Here is a 22,690-nt window from a genome sequence, read left to right as displayed (position 1 = left end):
TCCTCTATTTCACTCTCTCCTTTGTTCTCTCTCTCTCCCTTCTCCTCTATTTCACTCTGTTCTTCATACTCTCTTTCTCTGTCTCCTCTCTCTCCCTCTCTCTCTTTCCCTCTATTTAACTCTCTCCTTCGTTCTCTCTCTCGCTGTCTCCCTCTCTCTCTCTCTCCCTCCATTTCTCCTCTCCTCTATTTCACTCTCTCCTTCGTTCTCTCTCTCGCTGTCTCCTCTCTCTCTCCCTCCCTCCCTTTCTCTCCTCTATTTCACTCTCTCCTTCGTTCTCTCTCTCGCTGTCTCTCTCTCTCTCTCTCCGTCACTTTCTCCTCTCCTCTATTTAACTCTCTCCTTCGTTTCTCTCTCGCTGTCTCCTCTCTCTCTCTCTCCGTCACTTTCTCCTCTCTCCTCTATTTCACTCTTTCCTTCGTTCTCTCTCTCGCTGTCTCCTCTCTCTCTCTCTCTCCATCTTCCTCCATTTTGTCCTCTCCTCTATTTCACTCTCCTTCGTTCTCTCTCTCTCTGTCTCCTCTCTCTCCAGGTGTTAGTTCGTTGGAGACAGTGCTGGCCCATCTCATCTCCCAGCTGTTTGTCATCAGTATCCAGGTCATTCTACTACTGCTCTTAATGCTGCTCGTCTTCAAGGTAACACAAACACACACGTAGACACACACACACACACACATACAAAAACACACACACACACACACAGGCACACAGGACACACACAGACACACACAAACACACACACACACATACACACCCATACACACAACAAACACACACACACACACACGTAGACACACACCCATACACACATACAAACACACACACGTAGACACACACCCATATACACATACAAACACACACACACACACACGTAGACACATACCCATACACACATACAAACACACACACACACACAGACACACTCCCATACACACACACACACACACACACACACGTAGACACACACATACACACACACATACAAACACACACACACACACACGTAGACACACTCCCATACACACACACAAACAACACACACACACACGTAGACACACACCCATACACACATACAAACACACACCCATACACACACACACACACGTAGAGACACACCCACACACACACACACACACACACACACACACACTGTAGATGTACACACACACACACACACACACACACACACACACACACACACACACACACACACACACACACTGTGGACACACACACACACACACACACACACACACACACACACACACACACATGTGTATAGACACACACCCATACACACATACAAACACACACACACAGCACGGTGTGACTGTGGAGATGTATATATGGTGTTGCACACAGACGGTGTGACATATGGTGTTGTACACACATACAGACGGTGTGACTGTGGAGATGTATATATGGTGTTGTACACACACTCCAGCACGGAACACATCCCTGTGACTGTGGAGATGTACATATGGTGTTGTTCATCAGCAACGGTGTGACTGTGGAGATGTATATATGGTGTTGTACACACACTGAGCAACGGTGTGACTGTGGAGATGTATATATGGTGTTGTCTGAGCAGCACGGTGTGACTGTGGAGATGTATATATGGTGTTGTACACACACTGAGCAGCACGGTGTGACTGTGGAGATGTATATATGGTGTTGTACACACACTGAGCAGAACGGTGTGACTGTGGAGATGTATATATGGTGTTGTACACACACTGAGCAGCACGGTGTGACTGTGGAGATGTATATATGGTGTTGTACACACACTGAGCAGCACGGTGTGACTGTGGAGATGTATATATGGTGTTGTACACACACTGAGCAGCACGGTGTGACTGTGGAGATGTATATATGGTGTTGTACACACACTGAGCAGCACGGTGTGACTGTGGGGATGTATATATGGTGTTGTACACACACTGAGCAGCACGGTGTGACTGTGGAGATGTATATATGGTGTTGTACACACACTGAGCAGCACGGTGTGACTGTGGAGATGTATATATGGTGTTGTACACACACTGAGCAGCACGGTGTGACTGTGGAGATGTGTATATTGTGGAGTGTTAGGGAATATGGGGGATAGTCAGGCAGAGATGTTGAATTGTAATGCAGAGTTGATTTCAAAAGCTCCTCTGTGGCTGCAGAACCCGAGTTCTGGCTCGACTACTTCAATACCACACGGTACGTTACCCTGCATTACCTTATGTAGTGGTCCTACACCTCCATCTAGTGGCCGCTTGGTGGTACTGCACTGATACTGTAAATTGAGAAATAGTTCAGAAGAAGGGGAAGCAGGTCAAGTTTAATTAGTAAAATGTTGAAGGGACATTCTGTGTTTTCCACATCCATGTGTTTTGTTTAAAAATGAATGATACACCCATGTCTTCTTGAAGAATATAACTGACTTGCCTAGTTTAAAAAAATAAAATGTCTCACACACCAAACAATTAATGCTAAATGTCACCCAACAACAGTTCCATCCACGTGCCTATCGACAATCAATGGAGTCTGAAGTTTCTATTCATCAGTTGACCTCAGGTTGACCTTTCCAGACCTGGGTTCAAATCTTTCACATTCTTTTACTTTCATTTTTCTAACACAGTGTTGAAGAAACGTTTTTAAATGTAATTACGCTGCCAGATTATATTGAGATTTATGGTAAAAAAAAGAAAATCCAAGGTAGAGGAGAAAAGAATGTGTCTATTTAAAAGCTATAAATTATTGCAACGTTTTATAAAATAAATAAAGTATCAAATCAAAATCAAATCAAATTTATTTATATAGCCCTTCGTACATCAGCTGATATCTCAAAGTGCTGTACAGAAACCCAGCCTAAAACCCCAAACAGCAAACAATGCAGGTGTAAAAGCACGGTGGCTAGGAAAACTCCCTAGAAAGGCCAAAACCTAGGAAGAAACCTAGAGAGGAACCGGGCTATGTGGGGTGGCCAGTCCTCTTCTGGCTGTGCCGGGTAGAGATTATAACAGAACATGACCAAGATGTTCAAATGTTCATAAATGACCAGCATGGTCAAATAACAATAAGGCAGAACAGTTGAAACTGGAGCAGCAGCACAGTCAGGTGGACTGGGGACAGCAAGGAGTCCATCATGTCAGGTAGTCCTGGGGCATGGTCCTAGGGCTCAGGTCCTCCGAGAGAGAGAAAGAAAGAGAGAATTAGAGAGAGCATATGTGGGGTGGCCAGTCCTCTTCTGGCTGTGCCGGGTGGAGATTATAACAGAACGTGGCCAAGATGTTCAAATGTTCATAAATGACCAGCATGGTTGAATAATAGTAAGGCAGAACAGTTGAAACTGGAGCAGGAGCATGGCCAGGTGGACTGGGGACAGCAAGGAGTCCTCATGTCAGGTAGTCCTGGGACATGGTCCTAGGGCCCAGGCCAGTTGAAACTGGAGCAGCAGCATGGCCAGGTGGACTGGGGACAGCAAGGAGTCATCATGTCAGGTAGTCCTGGGGCATGGTCCTAGGGCTCAGGTCCTCCGAGAGAGAGAAAGAAAGAGAGAAGGAGAGAATTAGAGAACGCACACTTAGATTCACACAGGACACCTGAATAGGACAGGAGAAGTACTCCAGATAAACAAACTGACCCTAGCCCCCCGACACATAAACTACTGCAGCATAAATACTGGAGGCTGAGACAGGAAAAGTATCTCTCATGCTATAAAGGAGAAGCGTGACATTGATCCTTAAGAGGTTATTAAGAACAAATTCTTATTTTCAATGACGGCCTAGTGGGTTAACTGCCTGTTCAGGGGCAGAACGACAGATTTGTACCTTGTCAGCTCGGGGATTTGAACTTGCAACCTTGCGGTTACTAGTCCAACGCTCTAAAGCCTCTTGGGGCTAGGGGGCAGAATTTTCACTTTTGGATAAATAGCGTGCCCAATTTCAACTTCCTGCTACTCATGCCAAGAATATCAGATATGCATAGTATATAGATTTGGATAGAAAACACTCTGAAGTTTCTAAAACTGTTTGAATCATGTCTGAGTATTTTTGTTCTGTTCAGATGTTTTTTCTCTCTCTCTGTTCCCTGAGTTGTAATTGCCCAGGGATATTTCTTAGAACCTGTTTTCAGTTCCTACCGCTTCCACTGGATGTCACCAGTCTTTGGAATTTGGTTGAGGTTGTTCCTTTGTGCAATGAAGAAGTAGGCTACCTAGGAACTGGGTAACACTGTTGAGAGTTGCGCAAGACATGAAAAGTAGCGCTGGTTTGTTGTCTTCCTGTATTGAACACAGATTGCCCCGTCTACAATTTGATCGATTATTAACGTTTAAAAATACCTAAAGTTGTATTACAAAAGTAGTTTGAAATATTTTGGCCAAGTTTTTAGGCAACTTTTGAAATATTTTGTAATGACGTTGCGTTTTTTTGTAAGCTGTTCTTTTCTGGATCAAACGTGCTTTATAAATGGACATTTTGGATATATATATGGACGGAATTAATCGAACAAAAGGACCAATTGTGATGTTTATGGGACATATTGGAGTGCAAACAAAAGAAGCTTGTCAAAGGTAATGCGTGTTTTGTGTTTTATTTCAGCGTTTTGTGTAGCGCCTGCAGGGTTGTAATATGCTAACTCCTTTGTTTACAGATGGTTCAGGCTATCAGATAATAGCTTCTTATGCTTTCGCCAAAAAAAAAAACATTTTTAAAATCTGACATGTTGGCTGGATTCACAACGAGTGTAGCTTTAATTGAGTATCTTACATGTGAGATTTAATAAACGTTTGAATTTTATAGTATTTTATTTGAATCTGGCGCTCTGCCATTGGCCAGTTGAGACATTTGCGTCCCGCCTCTCCCCAACTAGGCTACCCTGCCGCCACATAGTCCAAAGAGGTGTCTGGAGTATATATTTCTATTCTTACCAGTACCTGAGTCCATCATCTCCAAGGATCACTACTGAATCACCACGACAACAGCCTTTGATTGCTGTGGCAACCGAGCAGCCATGTGCTTTCTCCCTGCAGTCTATTTTTACACCTTGTCTGTGGAGACAGATAATAATATAATAATAATAATATAATAATAATAATATATGCCATTTATAATATATGCCATTTAGCAGACGCTTTTATCCAAAGCGACTTACAGTCATGTGTGCATACATTCTACGTATGGGTGGTCCCGGGGATCGAACCCACTACCCTGGCGTTACAAGCGCCATGCTCTACCAACTGAGCTACAGACACACACGCACACGCACACACACACACACACACACACACACACACACACACACACACACACACACACACACACACACACACACACACACACACACACACACACTCACATCCACACACACACAGGTCTCTGTATTGTGACAATGTAACAGACACTATATCATTGAATAACATGACATGCTCTTTCACCTTCCTCTCTCTTGTTACCTTCCCTCCTTTTCTGTCTTTCTCACTTTTTACTGTCTCCTCCCATCCAACATATTCTCTCTCTGTCTCTCTCTCTCTCTCTCTCTCTCTCTGTCTCTCTCTCTCTCTCTCTCTCTCTCTCTCTCTCTCTCTCTCTCTCTCTCTCTCTCTCTCTCTCTCTCTCTCTCTCTCTCTCTCTCTCTCTCTCTAATTCTCTCTCTCTCTCTCACTCTAATTCTCTCTCTCTTTCTCTCTCTCACTCTAATTCTCTCTCTCTCTCTCTCTCTCTCTTTCTCTCTCTCACTCTAATTCTCTCTCTCTCTCTCACTCTAATTCTCTCTCTCTCTCTCTTCTCTCTCTCTCTCTCTCTCTCTCTCTCTCTCTCTCTCTCTCTCTCTTACTCTAATTCTCTCTCTCTCTCTCTCTCTCTCTCTCTCTCTCTCTCTCTTACTCTAATTCTCTCTCTCTCTCTCTCTCTCTCTCTCTCTCTCTCTCTCTCTCTCTCTCTCTCTCTCTTACTCTAATTCTCTCTCTCTCTCTCTCTTCTCCCCTCTACCTCTCCACCCTCCCTCCCCCTCTACCTCTCCACCCTCCCTCCCCCTCTCTGCCTCTCCCCCCTCCCTCTGCCCTCCCCTCCCCCCTCCCTCTCCTCCCCCTCCCCTCCTCCGCCTCCTCTCCCCCTCCCTCTGCCTCTCTCCCTCCCTCCAGATCCCTAATGAGGGGAGCCTGGTGTTGGTTATAGCTCTGATTGGGCTGCAGGGTGTGACTGGCATCTCCTTTGGTCTGGTCATCTCATCCGCCATCGATGACGAACAGAACGCCAACCAGGCTGCCCTTGGTATCTTCTACCCCAACCTCATCGTTAGTGGTACGTCCCACACTCACACACTGTCTTTTACCCCAACCTCATCGTTAGTGGTACGTCCCACACTCACACACTGTCTTTTACCTCAACCTCATCGTTAGTGGTACGTCCCACACTCACACACTGTCTTTTACCTCAACCTCATCGTTAGTGGTACGTCCCACACTCACACACTGTCTTTTACCTCAACCTCATCGTCAGTGGTACGTCCCCCATACTATTTGCAAGTTTTTTCAAAAACTATTTCCAAATGCCTCGGTTAAATGCATGGGAGTGTTTGAGTATTTTCAGCTAATTGTCTTATCAATTACAAAATATCTCAATTATTCTAAATGTCTTTGAAAGTAATTCACATACCCTTAATATTATTTGAACCCAGGTCTTACACACACACACACACACACACACACACACACACACACACACACACACACACACACACACACACACACACACACACACACACACACACACACACACACACACACACACACACACACACACACACACACACACACACACACACACACACACACACACACACACACACACACACACACACACACACAACAAATGTTATTCAGTAGTATTTTATGGGGGGTCATTTTGTAATTCTACAATATTAGCTCTTACATGTTCTCACAAGGAAGTTTAATGAAATGTTATTCAGTTAAATTCTAGTTCAGTTCTTTCAACCCTTTCTCTAAGTCTCTCTCTTTCTCTAAGTCTCTCTCTTTCTCTAAGTCTCTCTCTTTCTCTAAGTCTCTCTCTTTCTCTAAGTCTCTCTCTTTCTCTAAGTCTCTCTCTCTTTCTCTAAGTCTCTCTCTTTCTCTAAGTCTCTCTCTTTCTCTAAGTCTCTCTCTCTTTCTCTAAGTCTCTCTCTTTCTCTAAGTCTCTCTCTTTCTCTAAGTCTCTCTCTTTCTCTAAGTCTCTCTCTTTCTCTAAGTCTCTCTCTTTCTCTAAGTCTCTCTCTCTTTCTCTAAGTCTCTCTTTCTCTAAGTCTCTCTCTTTCTCTAAGTCTCTCTCTTTCTCTAAGTCTCTCTCTTTCTCTAAGTCTCTCTCTCTTTCTCTAAGTCTCTCTCTTTCTCTAAGTTTCTCTCTCTTTCTCTAAGTCTCTCTCTTTCTCTAAGTCTCTCTCTCTTTCTCTAAGTCTCTCTCTTTCTCTAAGTCTCTCTCTTTCTCTAAGTCTCTCTCTTTCTCTGAGTCTCTCTTTCTTTCTCTGAGTCTCTCTCTTTCTCTAAGTCTCTCTCTTTATCTAAGTCTCTCTCTTTCTCTAAGTCGCTCTCTCTTTCTCTAAGACAGTCTCTTTCCTCCTCTCTCTACAGGTATAATCTGGCCTGTGGAATGCATCCCCTATCCACTACGTTACATCAGTCTGGCCCTGCCCCAGACCTACGCTTCTGAAGCCCTACGATGCATCATGTACAGAGGTAACACACACACACACACACACACACACACACACACACACACACACACACACACACACACACACACACACACACACACACACACACACACACACACACACACACACACACACACACACACACACACACACACACACACACACACACACACAGTTATCAAATAGCAATTAGCTACACAACACAGTACATTGAAGCTTATTTCCTGTCTGCACCGAGTCAGCCCTTAACACACACACACACACAGACATGTGTTACCTGAGACTTTAGACACCTGATTTGTCCGGAATCAGCAGTGGACTGTTCTAAATGATTCACAATGCCAGTAGTCACACGGTGTTCTAAATGATTCACAATGCCAGTAGTCACACGGTGTTCTAAATGATTCACAATGCCAGTAGTCACACGGTGTTCTAAATGATTCACAATGCCAGTAGTCACACGGTGTTCTAAATGATTCACAATGCCAGTAGTCACACGGTGTTCTAAATTATTCACAATGCAGTAGTCACACAGTGTTCTAAATGATTCACAATGCCAGTAGTCACACAATGTTCTAAATTATTCACAATGCAGTAGTCACACAGTGTTCTAAATGATTCACAATGCAGTAGTCACACAGTGTTCTAAATGATTCACAATGCCAGTAGTCACACAATGTTCTAAATGATTCACAATGCAGTAGTCACACAGTGTTCTAAATGATTCACAATGCAGTAGTCACACAGTGTTCTAAATGATTCACAATGCCAGTAGTCACACAGTGTTCTAAATGATTCACAATGCCAGTAGTCACACAGTGTTCTAAATGATTCACAGTGCCAGTAGTCACACAGTGTTCTAAATGATTCACAGTGCCAGTAGTCACACAGTGTTCTAAACTATTCACAATGCAGTAGTCACACAGTGTTCTAAATGATTCACAATGCAGTAGTCACACAGTGTTCTAAATGATTCACAATGCAGTAGTCACACAGTGTTCTAAACGATTCACAATGCAGTAGTCACACAGTGTTCTAAATGATTCACAATGCCAGTAGTCACACAGTGTTCTAAATGATTCACAATGCAGTAGTCAGACAGACACACGCGACTTAGTCATGGGATTCCAGTGGAGGACAGATATCCTGCTCTCTCTGTCTCTCTGTCTCTCTGTCTCTGTCTCTCTGTCTCTCTGTCTCTCTGTCTCTCTGTCTCTCTGTCTGTCTGTCTGTCTGTCTGTCTGTCTGTCTGTCTGTCTGTCTGTCTGTCTGTCTGTCTGTCTGTCTGTCTGTCTGTCTGTCTGTCTGTCTGTCTGTCTGTCTGTCTGTCTGTCTGTCTGTCTCATCTTCACGTCACAGTAGGACCTGAGCTTCCATGTCAAACTGACACAACACACACATCATGTGATGACGTCTCTCCCTCAGGCTGGGGTCTCTCCAGGATGATGGTGTGGCGAGGCTTCGCTGTCACCCTGGGCTGGAACACTTTCTTCGTCATCCTGGCCATCGTCATCCTCAAGCTGAGGACCTGAGACGTCTACCTGGGGTGGCTTCCTAGTTTCGGGATGTCTGTGTCGGGGGACACTGTCCTTTAAGGGAGAAAGTGCTGATTTTCCAGAGTTCATCTTGCAGACAGACCCACACCGACACTCACAATCACACCCCCTCCTCCCCCCTCCTGCTTGCCAACTAGCCAACCCTGAGAACCAGAGTCTATGGGTGAAGGACTACTAGGTGGGGCAATTCATTCCAAATCTTGCAGGTAGAAATCTACTTCATAGAAAGGATAGCGTTCTCTATTCCATTTGAGAGTTGTGGCTGCTCTTTTATGTTGTCGTCTTTCATGCTGCAATGCTTTGAATGTTTCAACCGCCTGAATCTGTTTCTCAACCCAGTTGTTTTACAGCCTATTCTATTACATACAGCCCAGCTAGCACATTTGGTTCCTTTGACGTTGTATGAACGTATGTTTTTGGTTTTACATTGGTTGTGGGAAGGAAGCCATAGTTTCCTGACCAGTAAAACTGAAACGTTCTTCAAACATTCTGAGAAGAGAAGTTCCAGGAACAAGATGAATTGTCACGTCGTACTTCTCTGAACTATGTGACAACGTTCCCAATGTCAAACCAGTTGGAGAACATTACCAACATTGAAATGAAATGTAGCTGTATTTGAACTTATATGAAACGTTGAAATACTTAACGTAATGAAATACCAAAATACGTTTTTGTTGTTGTCAAGTTCATTAAATGTGCTGAGAATGTTCCAACGCCAAACAACTATCCTGCACCATTCCCAGGAAGTTGTGGGAAGGTTGTATGGTAAATAACCACAGAACAACCACTCTCTCACCAAGCTCTAAGAAACATATGGTTCTCAGAACGTTGTGTGCTTGCTGGGAGTATTGTCTGATTCACAGGGCCGGGCCGGGCCGGGCCAAGCTGTACTGGACTGGCCTGGTGACACGTCCACCATAGCTGCTGAAACCATGTTGGAAAGGATCATGTGAAGATAAAATATCAGAGCCAGAACGGTTCAGGTCGTTGCTTTAGTGTGAATCAGACATCAGTCAAACGGCTGGTGGACCCAGAGAACTGAGGTTGAGAAACACTGTAGAGTAGAAGTGCTGATCTAGGGTCAGGTCCTCCCTGTCCATAATAATGATTTATTATGATGCAAACGGCTAAACTGATCCTAGATCAACACCCTTACTCTGAGGCGCTTGATAATAGGGTTCCTGATCACTGTCATGTATGATCTGCTCCAGAACACACTGCACACAGTACAGGTTATTATAGGCCTTAGGCATGTTTAACTTGCACCACCTGTTCTCAACATAACAATGCATTGATTGGAGGTTTATATTTAGAGTTGCTGTTGCGGTTTTATGAATAACCTCTTCTACAGTATATGTTGACTGTATTTACACAAATGATAGAGAGATATATTATACTATATATTTCATATTTTTTGAGGGAACTGTGTGTAAAAAAACAAAAAAAACTATTTGAATGTTTTTGGTATTGTGGTGTTACTAGATAGAGCTCTTCCTAGCTACTGGTGTGTGGGTAAAGAATGGCCACGACAAGAAGGACTCCCGTTTCACAGACATTTACTGAAGGATGTTCTCTGATGATGGGAATTGCTGTTCAGTAGATGTTCTTTTACAACTGGTGGCGACACCGGCTCTATCCAGGCGCCTGGCCCGGCTCTGTCCAGGCACTCGGTCCTGCTCTGTCCAGGCGCTCGTCCGGGCTCTGTCCAGGCGCTCGGTCCTGCTCTGTCCAGGGGCTCGGCCCAGCTCGGTCCAGGCGCTCGGGCCTGCTCTGTCCAGGGGCTCGGTCCTGCTCTGTCCAGGCGCTCGGTCCTGCTCTGTCCAGGCGCTCGGTCCTGCTCTGTCCAGGCGCTCGGTCCTGCTCTGTCCAGGGGCTCGGTCCTGCTCTGTCCAGGGGCTCGGTCCTGCTCTGTCCAGGCGCTCGGTCCTGCTCGCTTCTGTTCTGCTCTGTCCAGGGGCTCGGCCCGGTTCTGTCCAGGCACCTGGCCCGGCTCTGTCCAGACAACTGATTAACCTCATCATGGCACGCCCACCAACCAATGAGCGACTAGCAGAAGGTGGACAGTAGAAACCCACGGGGGAGGAGCTATGCCATCTGCACTACAGTATGGATAGAAGTGTATTTTGATGAACTGAAATGCTAAACTCAATGTCGGACAAAAAAATATATATATATTTTTGTCCTCTGCTATTTCCAGGGGCCTCTGAGTCTGAATTCATAAAGCAGAGTGGAAGTGCTGATCTAGGACCAGTTTTGCCATTTAAATCATAATGAATAAGATTACATGGACAGGAGGGGACCTGATCCTAGACCAGCATACCAATTCTGAGGTTATTTGTGGATATGAGCTCTGGTCTCTATCTGTATTTTGTTCTGTTTTGCTTCCTGTTGCCTGTTTTGACAGGAAGTGGTGACCCTGTCTCTATTGGTTACCAGGTGATCTAACCTCACAGTATTGGCTTGCTGCTGAAGTAGCCTTGGCTTCTGGTTATTGGTGGAATGCTGTATTTCTGGAGTGTGTTGTGTGCCTGTGCTTGCAGCATACCCCTTATAAAAAGGGCAGTTTGATTGATTGTCCTGATGGTGATTGATTGTCCAGTTTGATTGATTGTCCTGATGGTGATTGATTGTCCTGATGGTGATTGATTGTCCTGATGGTGATTGATTGTCCTGATGGTGATTGATTGTCCTGATGGTGATTGATTGTCCTGATGGTGATTGATTGTCCTGATGGTGATTGATTGTCCTGATGGTGATTGATTGTCCTGATGATTGATTGTCCTGATGGTGATTGATTGTCCTGATGGTGATTGATTGTCCTGATGGTGATTGATTGTCCTGATGGTGTTTGATTGTCCTGATGGTGATTGATTGTCCTGATGGTGATTGCATGGGGCTTGTCCCGTCGTGGTTGACTGTTCTGTCAGTGATCGTGTTTGTTTATTGGGATCCCTGTTATCTTTTGCAGAAGCAGCAGCTACTCTTCCTGGGGTCCACCAAAAACACACAGCATGACAAGTAACAAGACACTGGTACACTGATAGACAAGGACAGTCACACATCTAAAATACATTAATATACTACAATAAAGTGTGTGTGTGTGTTACCTGAGAAGGTCATCAGCTTTTAATGACTTTTGTCTTCCCATCACCCCCCTGCTGCTGGACAGAGTGGTGGCTGCTGGGTAAAGCCCTTGGACATGTACCACAGCAAAGAGTATCCAGTCAGTTCTGTTTTAATGACATCTCTCCAGCATGTCCATTCATTGTGTTTTATTACTGCTGATATTATAATGTATTATTCTATATGTGAAATCAAAGTGTCCAAAAACAGATATTGAGGTCTCTTAACTTCCCTGAGCCGGGATCAATCCATTTCTCTGATCCAATGGGAGCTCTCTATATATTTCAGAGTTTCTATTGGGTTTGGGGATGATTGACAGCAGCCCGTGGTATTCCGGGGGTTGTGAGATTTCATATCTTGTATTTCTAGTGTCTATCCTTCAAAGTCGTGCCATTGACCACTATTACTGACTGAGAAATATGTTGACACGCATCGAACCGACAAAGTGCTGATGACTTAAACCGACAAAAGGCTGAAAATAGCTCACGGCAGAAGGAGCTAGTTCGCTTCACTCGGTTTGTGGTTTATAAATATTATAATAGAGAAGGTACCATGTTAAGTTATGAAGCTAAAGCATCTACACCAGCATGTGTGTTACTGTATGAATCACAATTGATTGATGTTTTCTGAAGAATTGTGAGTTTTAGAACGTAAGGCAACTTTTCAAGGTGACTGCAGAAGTTACATTTACCGTGCTTCCCAAATGGCACCCTATTCCCTACATAGTGCACTATTTTTGACCCAGACCCCTATGGGCCCTGGTCAAAAGTAGTGCACTATATATATATAAGGAATAGGGTTGTCATTTGGGGTGCATTCCTAAACGTTCTTGTTTAACGTGGCATATTTTAGAAAAGTCAAGTTTGTATTGTAGAGAGAGAGAGAGAGAGTGTTATACAAATCAAGTTTCAATTGAGGAAAGTGACATAAATATTTATATGTACCGTATTGGGGTCAAGAGGTCAAGGACCATCACGGCTGAACCTTTGAGTTTATGGAGTGTTAATTCATGTGGAACTCCATATTTATTGTGTTTCCTGTATTGCTCACGTTCTGTTGCCTTTTATGTGTTTGGTCGTGCTGCTATTTCCCACATCTTAAGGGACATTCATCTGGAATGTATGTGTCTTACAAATGACATAACAGGTGTTATAAACACGTGTGACTGCAAATGACTTATGACTTATCTTATGACGACTGACATGACACAAACTGGAGTTGGGGTTGGAAATCCATCAAATCCTTCATTAGATTGTAGCGCTGTTATAACAGACATATATATAACCTGTTATGTCAGCTTATGACAACTGACTTAACACTGTCATGACACCAAACTGGAGTTGGGGTTGGAAATCTATCAAATCCTTCATTAGATTGTAGCGCTGTAATAACAGACATATATATAACCTGTTATTATATTGTAACACTGTCATGACACCAAACAGTTTATCAAATCCTTCATTGACTGTTATAACAGACATATATATAACCTGTTATGTCAGCTTATGACAACTGACTTAACACTGTCATGACACCAAACTGTTATCTAGGTCAGCTAGTTACCACTAGCCAACTAGCTTATAGATCATTTTAAGACTATTCATGTCGTTTGTTTTGTCAATGATATGTAGGCCTTATGCCAGGGCATAGGGTTCAGGTAACGTGTTAGCTGCCATAATGTATAGGGTTGAGTCCCAAATGGCACCCTATTCTCTACATAGTGCACTCATTTTTACCAGAGGCCTATGGGTACTGGTCAAAGGTAGTGCATTATAAAGGCAATAGGGTGGCATTTGGAACACAGTCATAGCGTCAGCTCTGCTGGTGTCTGTGACTCTATACTTCTACGTCCTCCATGTTCCCCCCAAAGGGCCTTTTATATATGTATCCATACCAGACCTGGGTTCAAATACTATTTGGAATCTTTCGAATCATTTCATCCTTTGCTTATTTCAAAAAACAAAAATCTTATTTCTCTCAAATTTTGTTCACTATTTTTTTCCCATCCCAGTTAGTGAGCATTTCTCTTTTGTCAAGATAATCCATCCACCTGACAGGTGTGGCATATCAAGAAGCTGATTAAACAGCATGATCATTACACAGGTACACCTTGTGCTGGGACAATAAAAGGCCACTCTAAAATGTTAAGTTTTGCCACAGATGTCTCAAGTTTAGAGGGAGCGTGCAATCGGCATGCTGACTGCAGGAATCTCCTCCAGAGCTGTTGTCAGAGAATACAATTTTAATTTCTCTACCATAAGCCGCCTCCAATATCATTTTAAAGAATTTGGTAGTGCGTCCAACCGGCCTCACAACCACAGGCCACGTGTAACCACGCTAGCCCAGGACCTCCACATCTGGCTTCTTCACCTGTGGGATCGTCTGAGACCAGCCAACTGGACAGCTGATGAAACTGGGTTTGCACAAAAAAATAATTTGTGCACAAACTGTCAGAAACCGCCTCAGGGTAGATCATCAGTATGCTCGTCGTCCTCACCAGGGTCCTGACCTGACTGCAGTTTGGCGTCGTAACCCACTTCAGTGGGCAAATGCTCACCTTCGATGGTCACGAGCACAATGGAGAAGTGTGCTCTTCACAGATGTATCCTGGTTTCAACTATACCGGGCAGATAGCAGACAGTGTGTATGGCTTCGTGTGGGTGAGCAGTTTGCTGTCAATGTTGTGAACAGAGTGCCACATGGTGCTGGTGGTGTTGTGGTATGGGCAGGCCTAAGCTACGGACAACAAACACAATTGCATTTATTGATTGTAATTTGAATGCACAGAGATGCCGTGACGAGATCCTAAGGCCCATTGTCGTGCCATTCATCCGCCGCCATCACCTCATGTTTCAGCATGATAATGCTGAATCCATGTCACAAGGATCTGTACACAATTCCTGGAAGCTGAAAATGTTCCAGTTCTTCCATGGCCTACATACTCACCAGACATCTCACCACCCATTGAGCATCTTTGGGATGTTCTGGATCAACATGTACGACAGCGTGTTCCAGTTCCCGCCAATATCCAGCAACTTCCCCCAGCCATGGAAGAGGAGCGGGACAACATTCCTCTGGCCACGATCAACAGCCTGATCAACTCTATGTGAAGGAGATGTGTCACGCTGCATTAGGCAAACGATGGTCAGACCAGATGCTGACTGGTTTTATGATCCACGCCTTACCTTTTTTTTTTAAAGGTATCTATGACCAACAGATGCATATCTGTATTCCCAGTCATGTGAAATCCATAGATTAGGGCCTAATTAATATATTTCAATTGACTGATTTCCTGATATGAACTGTGACTCAGTAAAATCTTTGAAATTGTTGCATGCTGCATTTATATTCTGGTTCAGTGTAGTATTTGAACCCAGGTCTGATCCACACTCCTCTGTGACGTCATGTATAGGCTGTGACAGCAAACGTGCTGAACCCAGGTCTGATCCATACTCCTCTGTAACGTCATGTATATGCTGTGACAGCAAACGTGCTCTGAAATACTCTTCATGTCTCTGAAACAATAAAACCTTCATGAGTAACGTGTCTTTGGTTGGGTTGTTGTTCCTGCTGATGGTGGTCTACTGACTCATGCTGCATGGTTTATACCTGGGGGCGTTTCACAGTCAGGGTGTAGTCACCTGCATGGTTTATACCTGGGGGCGTTTCTCAGTCAGGTATAGTCACCTGCATGGTTTATACCTGGGGGCGTTTCCCAGTCAGGTTGTAGTCACCTGCATGGTTTATACCTGGGGGTGTTTCTCAGTCAGGGTTTAGTCACCTGCATGGTTTATACCTGGGGGCGTTTCCCAGTCAGGGTGTAGTCACCTGCATGGTTTATACCTGGGGGTGTTTCTCAGTCAGGGTGTAGTTACCTGCATGGTTTATACCTGGGGGCGTTTCACAGTCAGGTGTAGTCACATGCATGGTTTATACCTGGGGGCGTTTCTCAGTCAGGTGTAGTCACATGTATGGTTTATACCTGGGGTTGTTTCTCAGTCAGGTGTAGTCACATGCATGGTTTATACCTGGGGTTGTTTCTCAGTCAGGTGTAGTCACATGCATGGTTCTATGTGAAATGGGGAGAGAGGCAAGGGGGGAGAGAAATAATGAGGGATGGAGAGGAAGAGGGTAACAGGGGAGTGAGAAAGAGAAGGCGTGATCTTATTGCATAGAGAGGGCCATTGTGTTCTCCAGTCTATGGCACCCTACAGATACTTGCTGGCTGCAAATATATGCGTGCCTCTATGGGGGTTAGGCCTGCCCTTATTGAGCTCTATGGGGGTTAGGCCTGCCCTTATTGAGCTCTATGGGGATTAGGCCTGCCCTTATTGAGCTCTATGGGGGCTAGACCTACCCTTATTGAGCTCTGTCGTCCTTACAGGAGTTTCAGCAATGGGACAAGACTGTAGCTACCAATTGGTTTTCATGAAACAGAGGTAAAATGTTTTTAGAATGATAATGAGGGTTTGTTATTGGACAATTTCAGGCAGTCCCTGTCTGTCTGTTTACTTTTGTTTGGTGCCTAATGAGCCTTTAAAAAGGTTATTCTGTAACTCATTTTGACCTGGTTTGATCGTATTCAAATCTAGATTTTGATCGGTGTTGTTTCTGTTGATGTCTGACGGTATTGGGCCTGGTTCAAAAGTCAAGGACACTTTATTTAAATTGGATGACTTATTTAGAGCATGGGCTTTTCCTATTGGTGTGAATCCCTTGGTGTCATGTGACCTACAGACGACCAACACTCGAACTTCTACTAATAGCTTCTTTCTCTCTCACTAAACTGTTACACAAATACAGGTGATCAGGTACGTGACTCTGCCCAGTCATCCGCACGCTCCCTGTAAATTCCCTGCATTATGCTAAACATTCTAAAAACGTGTTCCTGGTTACTGTCTCCATGGCAGCCTGACAACAGTGCACGAGCCGGCCCCTAAACACCAGAGCCTGTGATAATCCTGTGACACCACCAGGCTTCCCTCCTCCACACACACACACACACACACACACACACACACACACACACACACACACACACACACACACACACACACACACACACACACACACACACGTTCTTTAGGTGCCCTTTGCGCTGCTGAATGCAATCCTGTTGTTGCTATGTTTTGTCGCTTTAGCCCCGAAAACAACAACAACACCCTGAAATGCACTCTTGGTAAGAGCAGAGCAGAACACAGTGGTCTCTTTGAATTGAGCCCCTTCAGAATGTAACTCTTGAGTTCCAGTTTGATGTTTCATGAGTCCTCATACAGAGGTCTATTCACTTCAGTGGCCTTTTGGAAAGATAACTATTTGCTAAACATCCATCAGACCTGAAGCAGCCTGTGTGCTTTTGCATGTGGAGTCAAAGCGCCTGAGTCAGACCTGCTGTGCATTTGCAACCTTTTAAGTACTTGTAGCATTTTCCCCTAGCCTGCCTGGCGTTGTCCCCTAGCCTGCCTGGCGTTGTCCCCTAGCCTGCCTGGCGTTGTCCCCTAGCCTGCCTGGCGTTGTCCCCTAGCCTGCCTGGCGTTGTCCCCTAGCCTGCCTGGCGTTTTCCCCTAGCCTGCCTGGCGTTTTCCCCTAGCCTGCCTGGCGTTTTCCCCTAGCCTGCCTGGCGTTTTCCCCTAGCCTGCCTGGCGTTTTCCCCTAGCCTGCCTGGCGTTTTCCCCTAGCCTGCCTGGCGTTGTCCCCTAGCCTGCCTGGCGTTGTCCCCTAGCCTGCCTGGCGTTGTCCCCTAGCCTGCCTGGCGTTGTCCCCTAGCCTGCCTGGCGTTGTCCCCTAGCCTGCCTGGCGTTTTCCCCTAGCCTGCCTGGCGTTTTCCCCTAGCCTGCCTGGCGTTGTCCCCTAGCCTGCCTGGCGTTGTCCCCTAGCCTGCCTGGCGTTGTCCCCTAGCCTGCCTGGCGTTTTCCCCTAGCCTGCCTGGCGTAGAGACCACGTGCCACATGGGTGAAGTTTGCATGTTGCAACTATTCTATTGGTCGATTGCGCCAGGCAAGCTCAATCAAGGACCAGCTAAAGTATTTACAATTATTTCAAATAGTATTTGAACCCAGGTCTTGACTCTAGAGATGCTCTGTCCCAACGTTGGACGTGTTAAAGGGAGGTGTTGTGTTGGTGTTGTAGCTATGGCAACACAAACAGGAGTAGCAGGTAGTTTGTCAACAGAGACTAGAACATGGGCCTATATACTGTATGTTCCCGTGTGGCTCAGTTGGTTGAGCGTGGCACTTGCAACGCCTGGGCTGTGGATTTGATTCTCACGGGGGACCAGTATGAAGATGTATATGCACTCACTACTGTGAGTCACGGGGGACCAGTATGAAGATGTATGAACTCACTACTGTAAGTCACGGGGGACCAGTATGAAGATGTATGAACTCACTACTGTAAGTCACGGGGGACCAGTATGAAGATGTATGAACTCACTACTGTAAGTCACGGGGGACCAGTATGAAGATGTATGAACTCACTACTGTAAGTCACGGGGGACCAGTATGAAGATGTATGAACTCACTACTGTAAGTCACGGGGGACCAGTATGAAGATGTATGAACTCACTACTGTAAGTCAGGGGGACCAGTAAATGAAGATGTATACTCACTACTGTATGTTGCAGAGGTCTGATAAATGACTAAAATATATATTTTTATGCCCAAGCGTGTTAGGTAAGGGCTTAGAGAGAGAGTATGTGTGTAGTCCTATAGTTATAGTTACATGTCCCATCCTATTCCCTATGTAGTGCCCAGAGCTCTGGTTAAAAGTAGAATAGGGACCCACAGTTTAGGAACCACTGGTGTAGGAGACACGCACGTACGCAGGCTAAGTTACTTTCTATAGTTATAGTTACTAGTAAGCTATCCAAATTCTAATCAGTTACATATATTTTGCATTACCCAAACTCAGTAATGTAATCTGATTACTTTCAGTTACTTTTGGATTACTTTCCCCTTAAGAGGCATTAGAAGAAGACAAAAAGGATCCATCTCAACACATTTGATGTGTTATCATAGTGGTCTCTGACTTGTGGTCAGACTCTCTCAGGTGGAGCAAACTTAAACGTGTATCTTTTTTCAATGCTGAATTTGTCATTGACAAAACAGAAAGGTGTCATAATGTTGTTGTTTTTTCCCCGCAAACATCCGTTCTGAATTTAAAAGTAATCCAAGAAGTAATCATCTAGTTTTTCAAAAGTATCTGTAATCTGATTACAATATGTTTTTCTGGTAGTAAAACTGATTACATTTACAGTTTTGTTTTGTAATCAGATGACATGTAACTGATGGTATGTAATGAGTTACTCCCCAACCCTGCACAGACGGACAAACGCTGGCATGGACACACACACACACACGATCTCACTCTCTCTCTCAAACACACACACACACATGCATGTATGAGCCAGGGGACTGGGTAAGAGACATGATGTGATGAGGTAAACAAGGTAGTGATCAAAGGGATGATGGTGCATTCGTTCCCTTCACACAAACATTTCACACACTTTCCTTTTCACCTTCATTTTACAGCTTTTGGATGCATTTTGTCTTTGTGTAACGGGACCAATGGCAGTGCATGGAAAAAAATGCACACAAAAAGTCACAGAACAATGCAAGGAAAAAATGACATACGCGGAAAAAGGCAAACACACACAAACAAGCACACACACCCTCCTAGGGAATGAGAAGGAAAGCCCTCTCTGCCTGTAGGCTTTATGTTATGACTCCATTTAACGTCACCCTTCCAATGACATCTAGGGTGCCGGCATCTATAGAACAGGTTCACACGGGTGACATATTTGTCACACACGATGAGTGTCCACCATCGGCTGTGAGGCCAGTAGAGTCCCATGCAACCAGACTTCTGTGGCTTGTTACAGCCTGTCTCAAACTCCTCTGTGGGAGAGAGAGAGAGTCCCAAATGAAGTTAGCAGCCTAGTATTCCCTATATAGTATACTACATTTGAGGGAATTTGCCACGTATACAATGATACATCTGTGTGGCATGAAGGTCTGGAGTAGAGCGAGATGATATAACGGGTTCAGATCTATCGAACCCAAGATCTATACCTCAGCAATAAGGGAGGGAGTTCTGTATCATGAATATGGTCACAGGTAGATGTTGTTCAGCCCGGCACAACAGCGGAGGGCCAGTCAACCCATAAAGTCCTTCTACTCTTGCATAAGGGCCTTATCTTTTATATCAGTGAGAATTTATTTTAAAAACCAAAAGGTTCAATTGATAAAAGCCCTCATAGGATTAGGGTTAGTGCTTCCACACATATCTCCATGTTACAGTGCTTGTTTATGGAAAACAGACGGAAGACTGAGGCGACCACCTGTGCTAAAATGGCTATCTAGTGTCCCAAGAACACCTGTGTGTAAGTGTTAACTATAGAATAGTTCAGGCGGTTGGAGGCACCCATAGCTGTGTGGATCTGTGCCAAAACTGTTGCAGTAAGTATCATTTTTATTTAAAAGATTATTCCTCGCTGATGAAAGGGCCATATGTTTCGAAAAGCAGTATCGCAAGCAATGATTATTGACATTTCTCAACAGCATCGGGATTGTAGTTCACATGAGCCAGTCATGGGCGAAGTTAACTGCTGAAAACTGTAGGGAGAAGGCAGAATTCTGCCTAGAGTTTGAGAGCTAGGATCTATCTACAGAAACAAGACCTGATATTAAAGCGCCTACGGCTCACTACGAACAAGCACTGACAAAGAAACATACCATCTCAGAACACAGGACCACACCCCACAACATAAATGTACATAGCAACCATTCAGCATGGACGACACATCACAAAAACGTTCATCTGCACAAGTTCATGGGGTGTGGTTTAATACCATTTTAAATGCTCCCCAGTAAGTAGCGTCCCTTGGGAAACACTGACCAAAACTTTGGTTCCTGCCTTGTCACATACGGTATGATTGACATAAGACCAGTAAATGACTAGGTTCACCTGAATGAGCAATATTATATTGCCCTTTTCTGCTTGGTAGCAACACAACATGACAACACAGCATGGAAGCAACACAACATGACAACACAGCATGGTAGCAACACAGCATGGTAGCAACACAACATGGTAGCAACACAACATGACAACACAGCATGGTAGCAACACAACATGACAACACAGCATGACAACAACATGGTAGCACCACAAAACATGGTACAAACATGATTGGGCACAGACAACAGCACAAAGGGCAAGAAGGTAGAGACAACAGCACAAAGGGCAAGAAGGTAGAGACAACAGAACAAAGGGCAAGAAGGTAGAGACAACAGAACAAAGGGCAAGAAGGTAGAGACAACAGCACAAAGGGCAAGAAGGTAGAGACAACAGCACAAAGGGCAAGAAGGTAGAGACAACAGCACAAAGGGCAAGAAGGTAGAGACAACAGCACAAAGGGCAAGAAGGTAGAGACAACAGCACAAAGGGCAAGAAGGTAGAGACAACAGAACAAACAAGAAAAGACAACAGAACAAAGGGCAAGAAGTAGAGACAACAGAACAAAGGGCAAGAAGGTAGAGACAACAGAACAAAGGGCAAGAAGGTAGAGACAACAGAACAAAGGGCAAGAAGGTAGAGACAACAGAACAAAGGGCAAGAAGGTAGAGACAACAGAACAAAGGGCAAGAAGGTAGAGACAACAGAACAAAGGGCAAGAAGGTAGAGACAACAGCACAAAGGGCAAGAAGGTAGAGACAAAGGGCAAAAGTAGAGACAACAGAACAAAGGCAAGAAGGTAGAGACAACAGCACAAAGGGCAAGAAGGTAGAGACAACAGAACAAAGGGCAAGAAGGTAGAGACAACAGAACAAAGTAGAGACAAGAAGGTAGAGACAACAGCACAAAGGGCAAGAAGGTAGAGACAACAGCACAAAGGGCAAGAAGGTAGAGACAACAGACACAAAGGGCAAGAAGGTAGAGACAACAGCACAAAGGGCAAGAAGGTAGAGACAACAGCACAAAGGGCAAGAAGGTAGAGACAACAGAACAAAGGGCAAGAAGGTAGAGACAACAGCACAAAGGGCAAGAAGGTAGAGACAACAGCACAAAGGGCAAGAAGGTAGAGACAACAGCACAAAGGGCAAGAAGGTAGAGACAACAGCACAAAGGGCAAGAAGGTAGAGACAACAGCACAAAGGGCAAGAAGGCAGAGACAACAATGCATCACATGGAGCAGTCCAACTGTCACTAAGAGTGTCCATGATTGAGTCTTTGAATGAAGAGATACAACTGTCCAGTGTTTTTTTGCAGCTCGTTCCAGTCGCCAGCTGCAGAGAGCTGAAAAGAGGAGCAACGCA

The 22,690-nt window shown here is 44.7% G+C and overlaps 1 protein-coding gene and 1 long non-coding RNA gene across 2 annotated transcripts; both read left to right on the top strand.

Annotated features, from left to right (window-relative positions):
- Nucleotides 1–526: 526 nt before the first annotated feature.
- LOC124017839 (ABC transporter G family member 20-like) lies at nt 527–9,242 on the top strand. The gene is made up of 4 exons (XM_046333071.1): nt 527–636; nt 6,131–6,290; nt 7,613–7,717; nt 9,121–9,242. The coding sequence occupies exons 1-4, from the start codon at nt 619–621 to the stop codon at nt 9,225–9,227; spliced, it is 390 nt and encodes a 129-aa protein (XP_046189027.1). The 5' UTR covers nt 527–618; the 3' UTR covers nt 9,228–9,242.
- A 5,959-nt stretch (nt 9,243–15,201) lies between these two features.
- Nucleotides 15,202–15,916, top strand: LOC124017840. Its single transcript, XR_006835532.1, has 2 exons — nt 15,202–15,751; nt 15,815–15,916. It is a non-coding gene; the product is annotated as an uncharacterized LOC124017840 (long non-coding RNA).
- The last annotated feature ends 6,774 nt before the right edge of the window (nt 15,917–22,690 follow it).

The sequence above is a fragment of the Oncorhynchus gorbuscha genome, unplaced genomic scaffold, assembly GCF_021184085.1.
Source record: "Oncorhynchus gorbuscha isolate QuinsamMale2020 ecotype Even-year unplaced genomic scaffold, OgorEven_v1.0 Un_scaffold_3358, whole genome shotgun sequence".
Classification (NCBI taxonomy): Eukaryota; Metazoa; Chordata; class Actinopteri; order Salmoniformes; family Salmonidae; genus Oncorhynchus; species Oncorhynchus gorbuscha.
This window is presented reverse-complemented; position numbering and strand designations above follow the sequence as displayed.

Excerpts from the sequence above, each read along its gene's own strand:
- LOC124017839 (XM_046333071.1), top strand. Across the intron at positions 6,291-7,612 it reads CCCCAACCTCATCGTTAGTG|GTATAATCTGGCCTGTGGAA; the intron begins GTACGTCCCACA and ends CTCTCTCTACAG. Across the intron at positions 7,718-9,120 it reads ACGATGCATCATGTACAGAG|GCTGGGGTCTCTCCAGGATG; the intron begins GTAACACACACA and ends TCTCTCCCTCAG.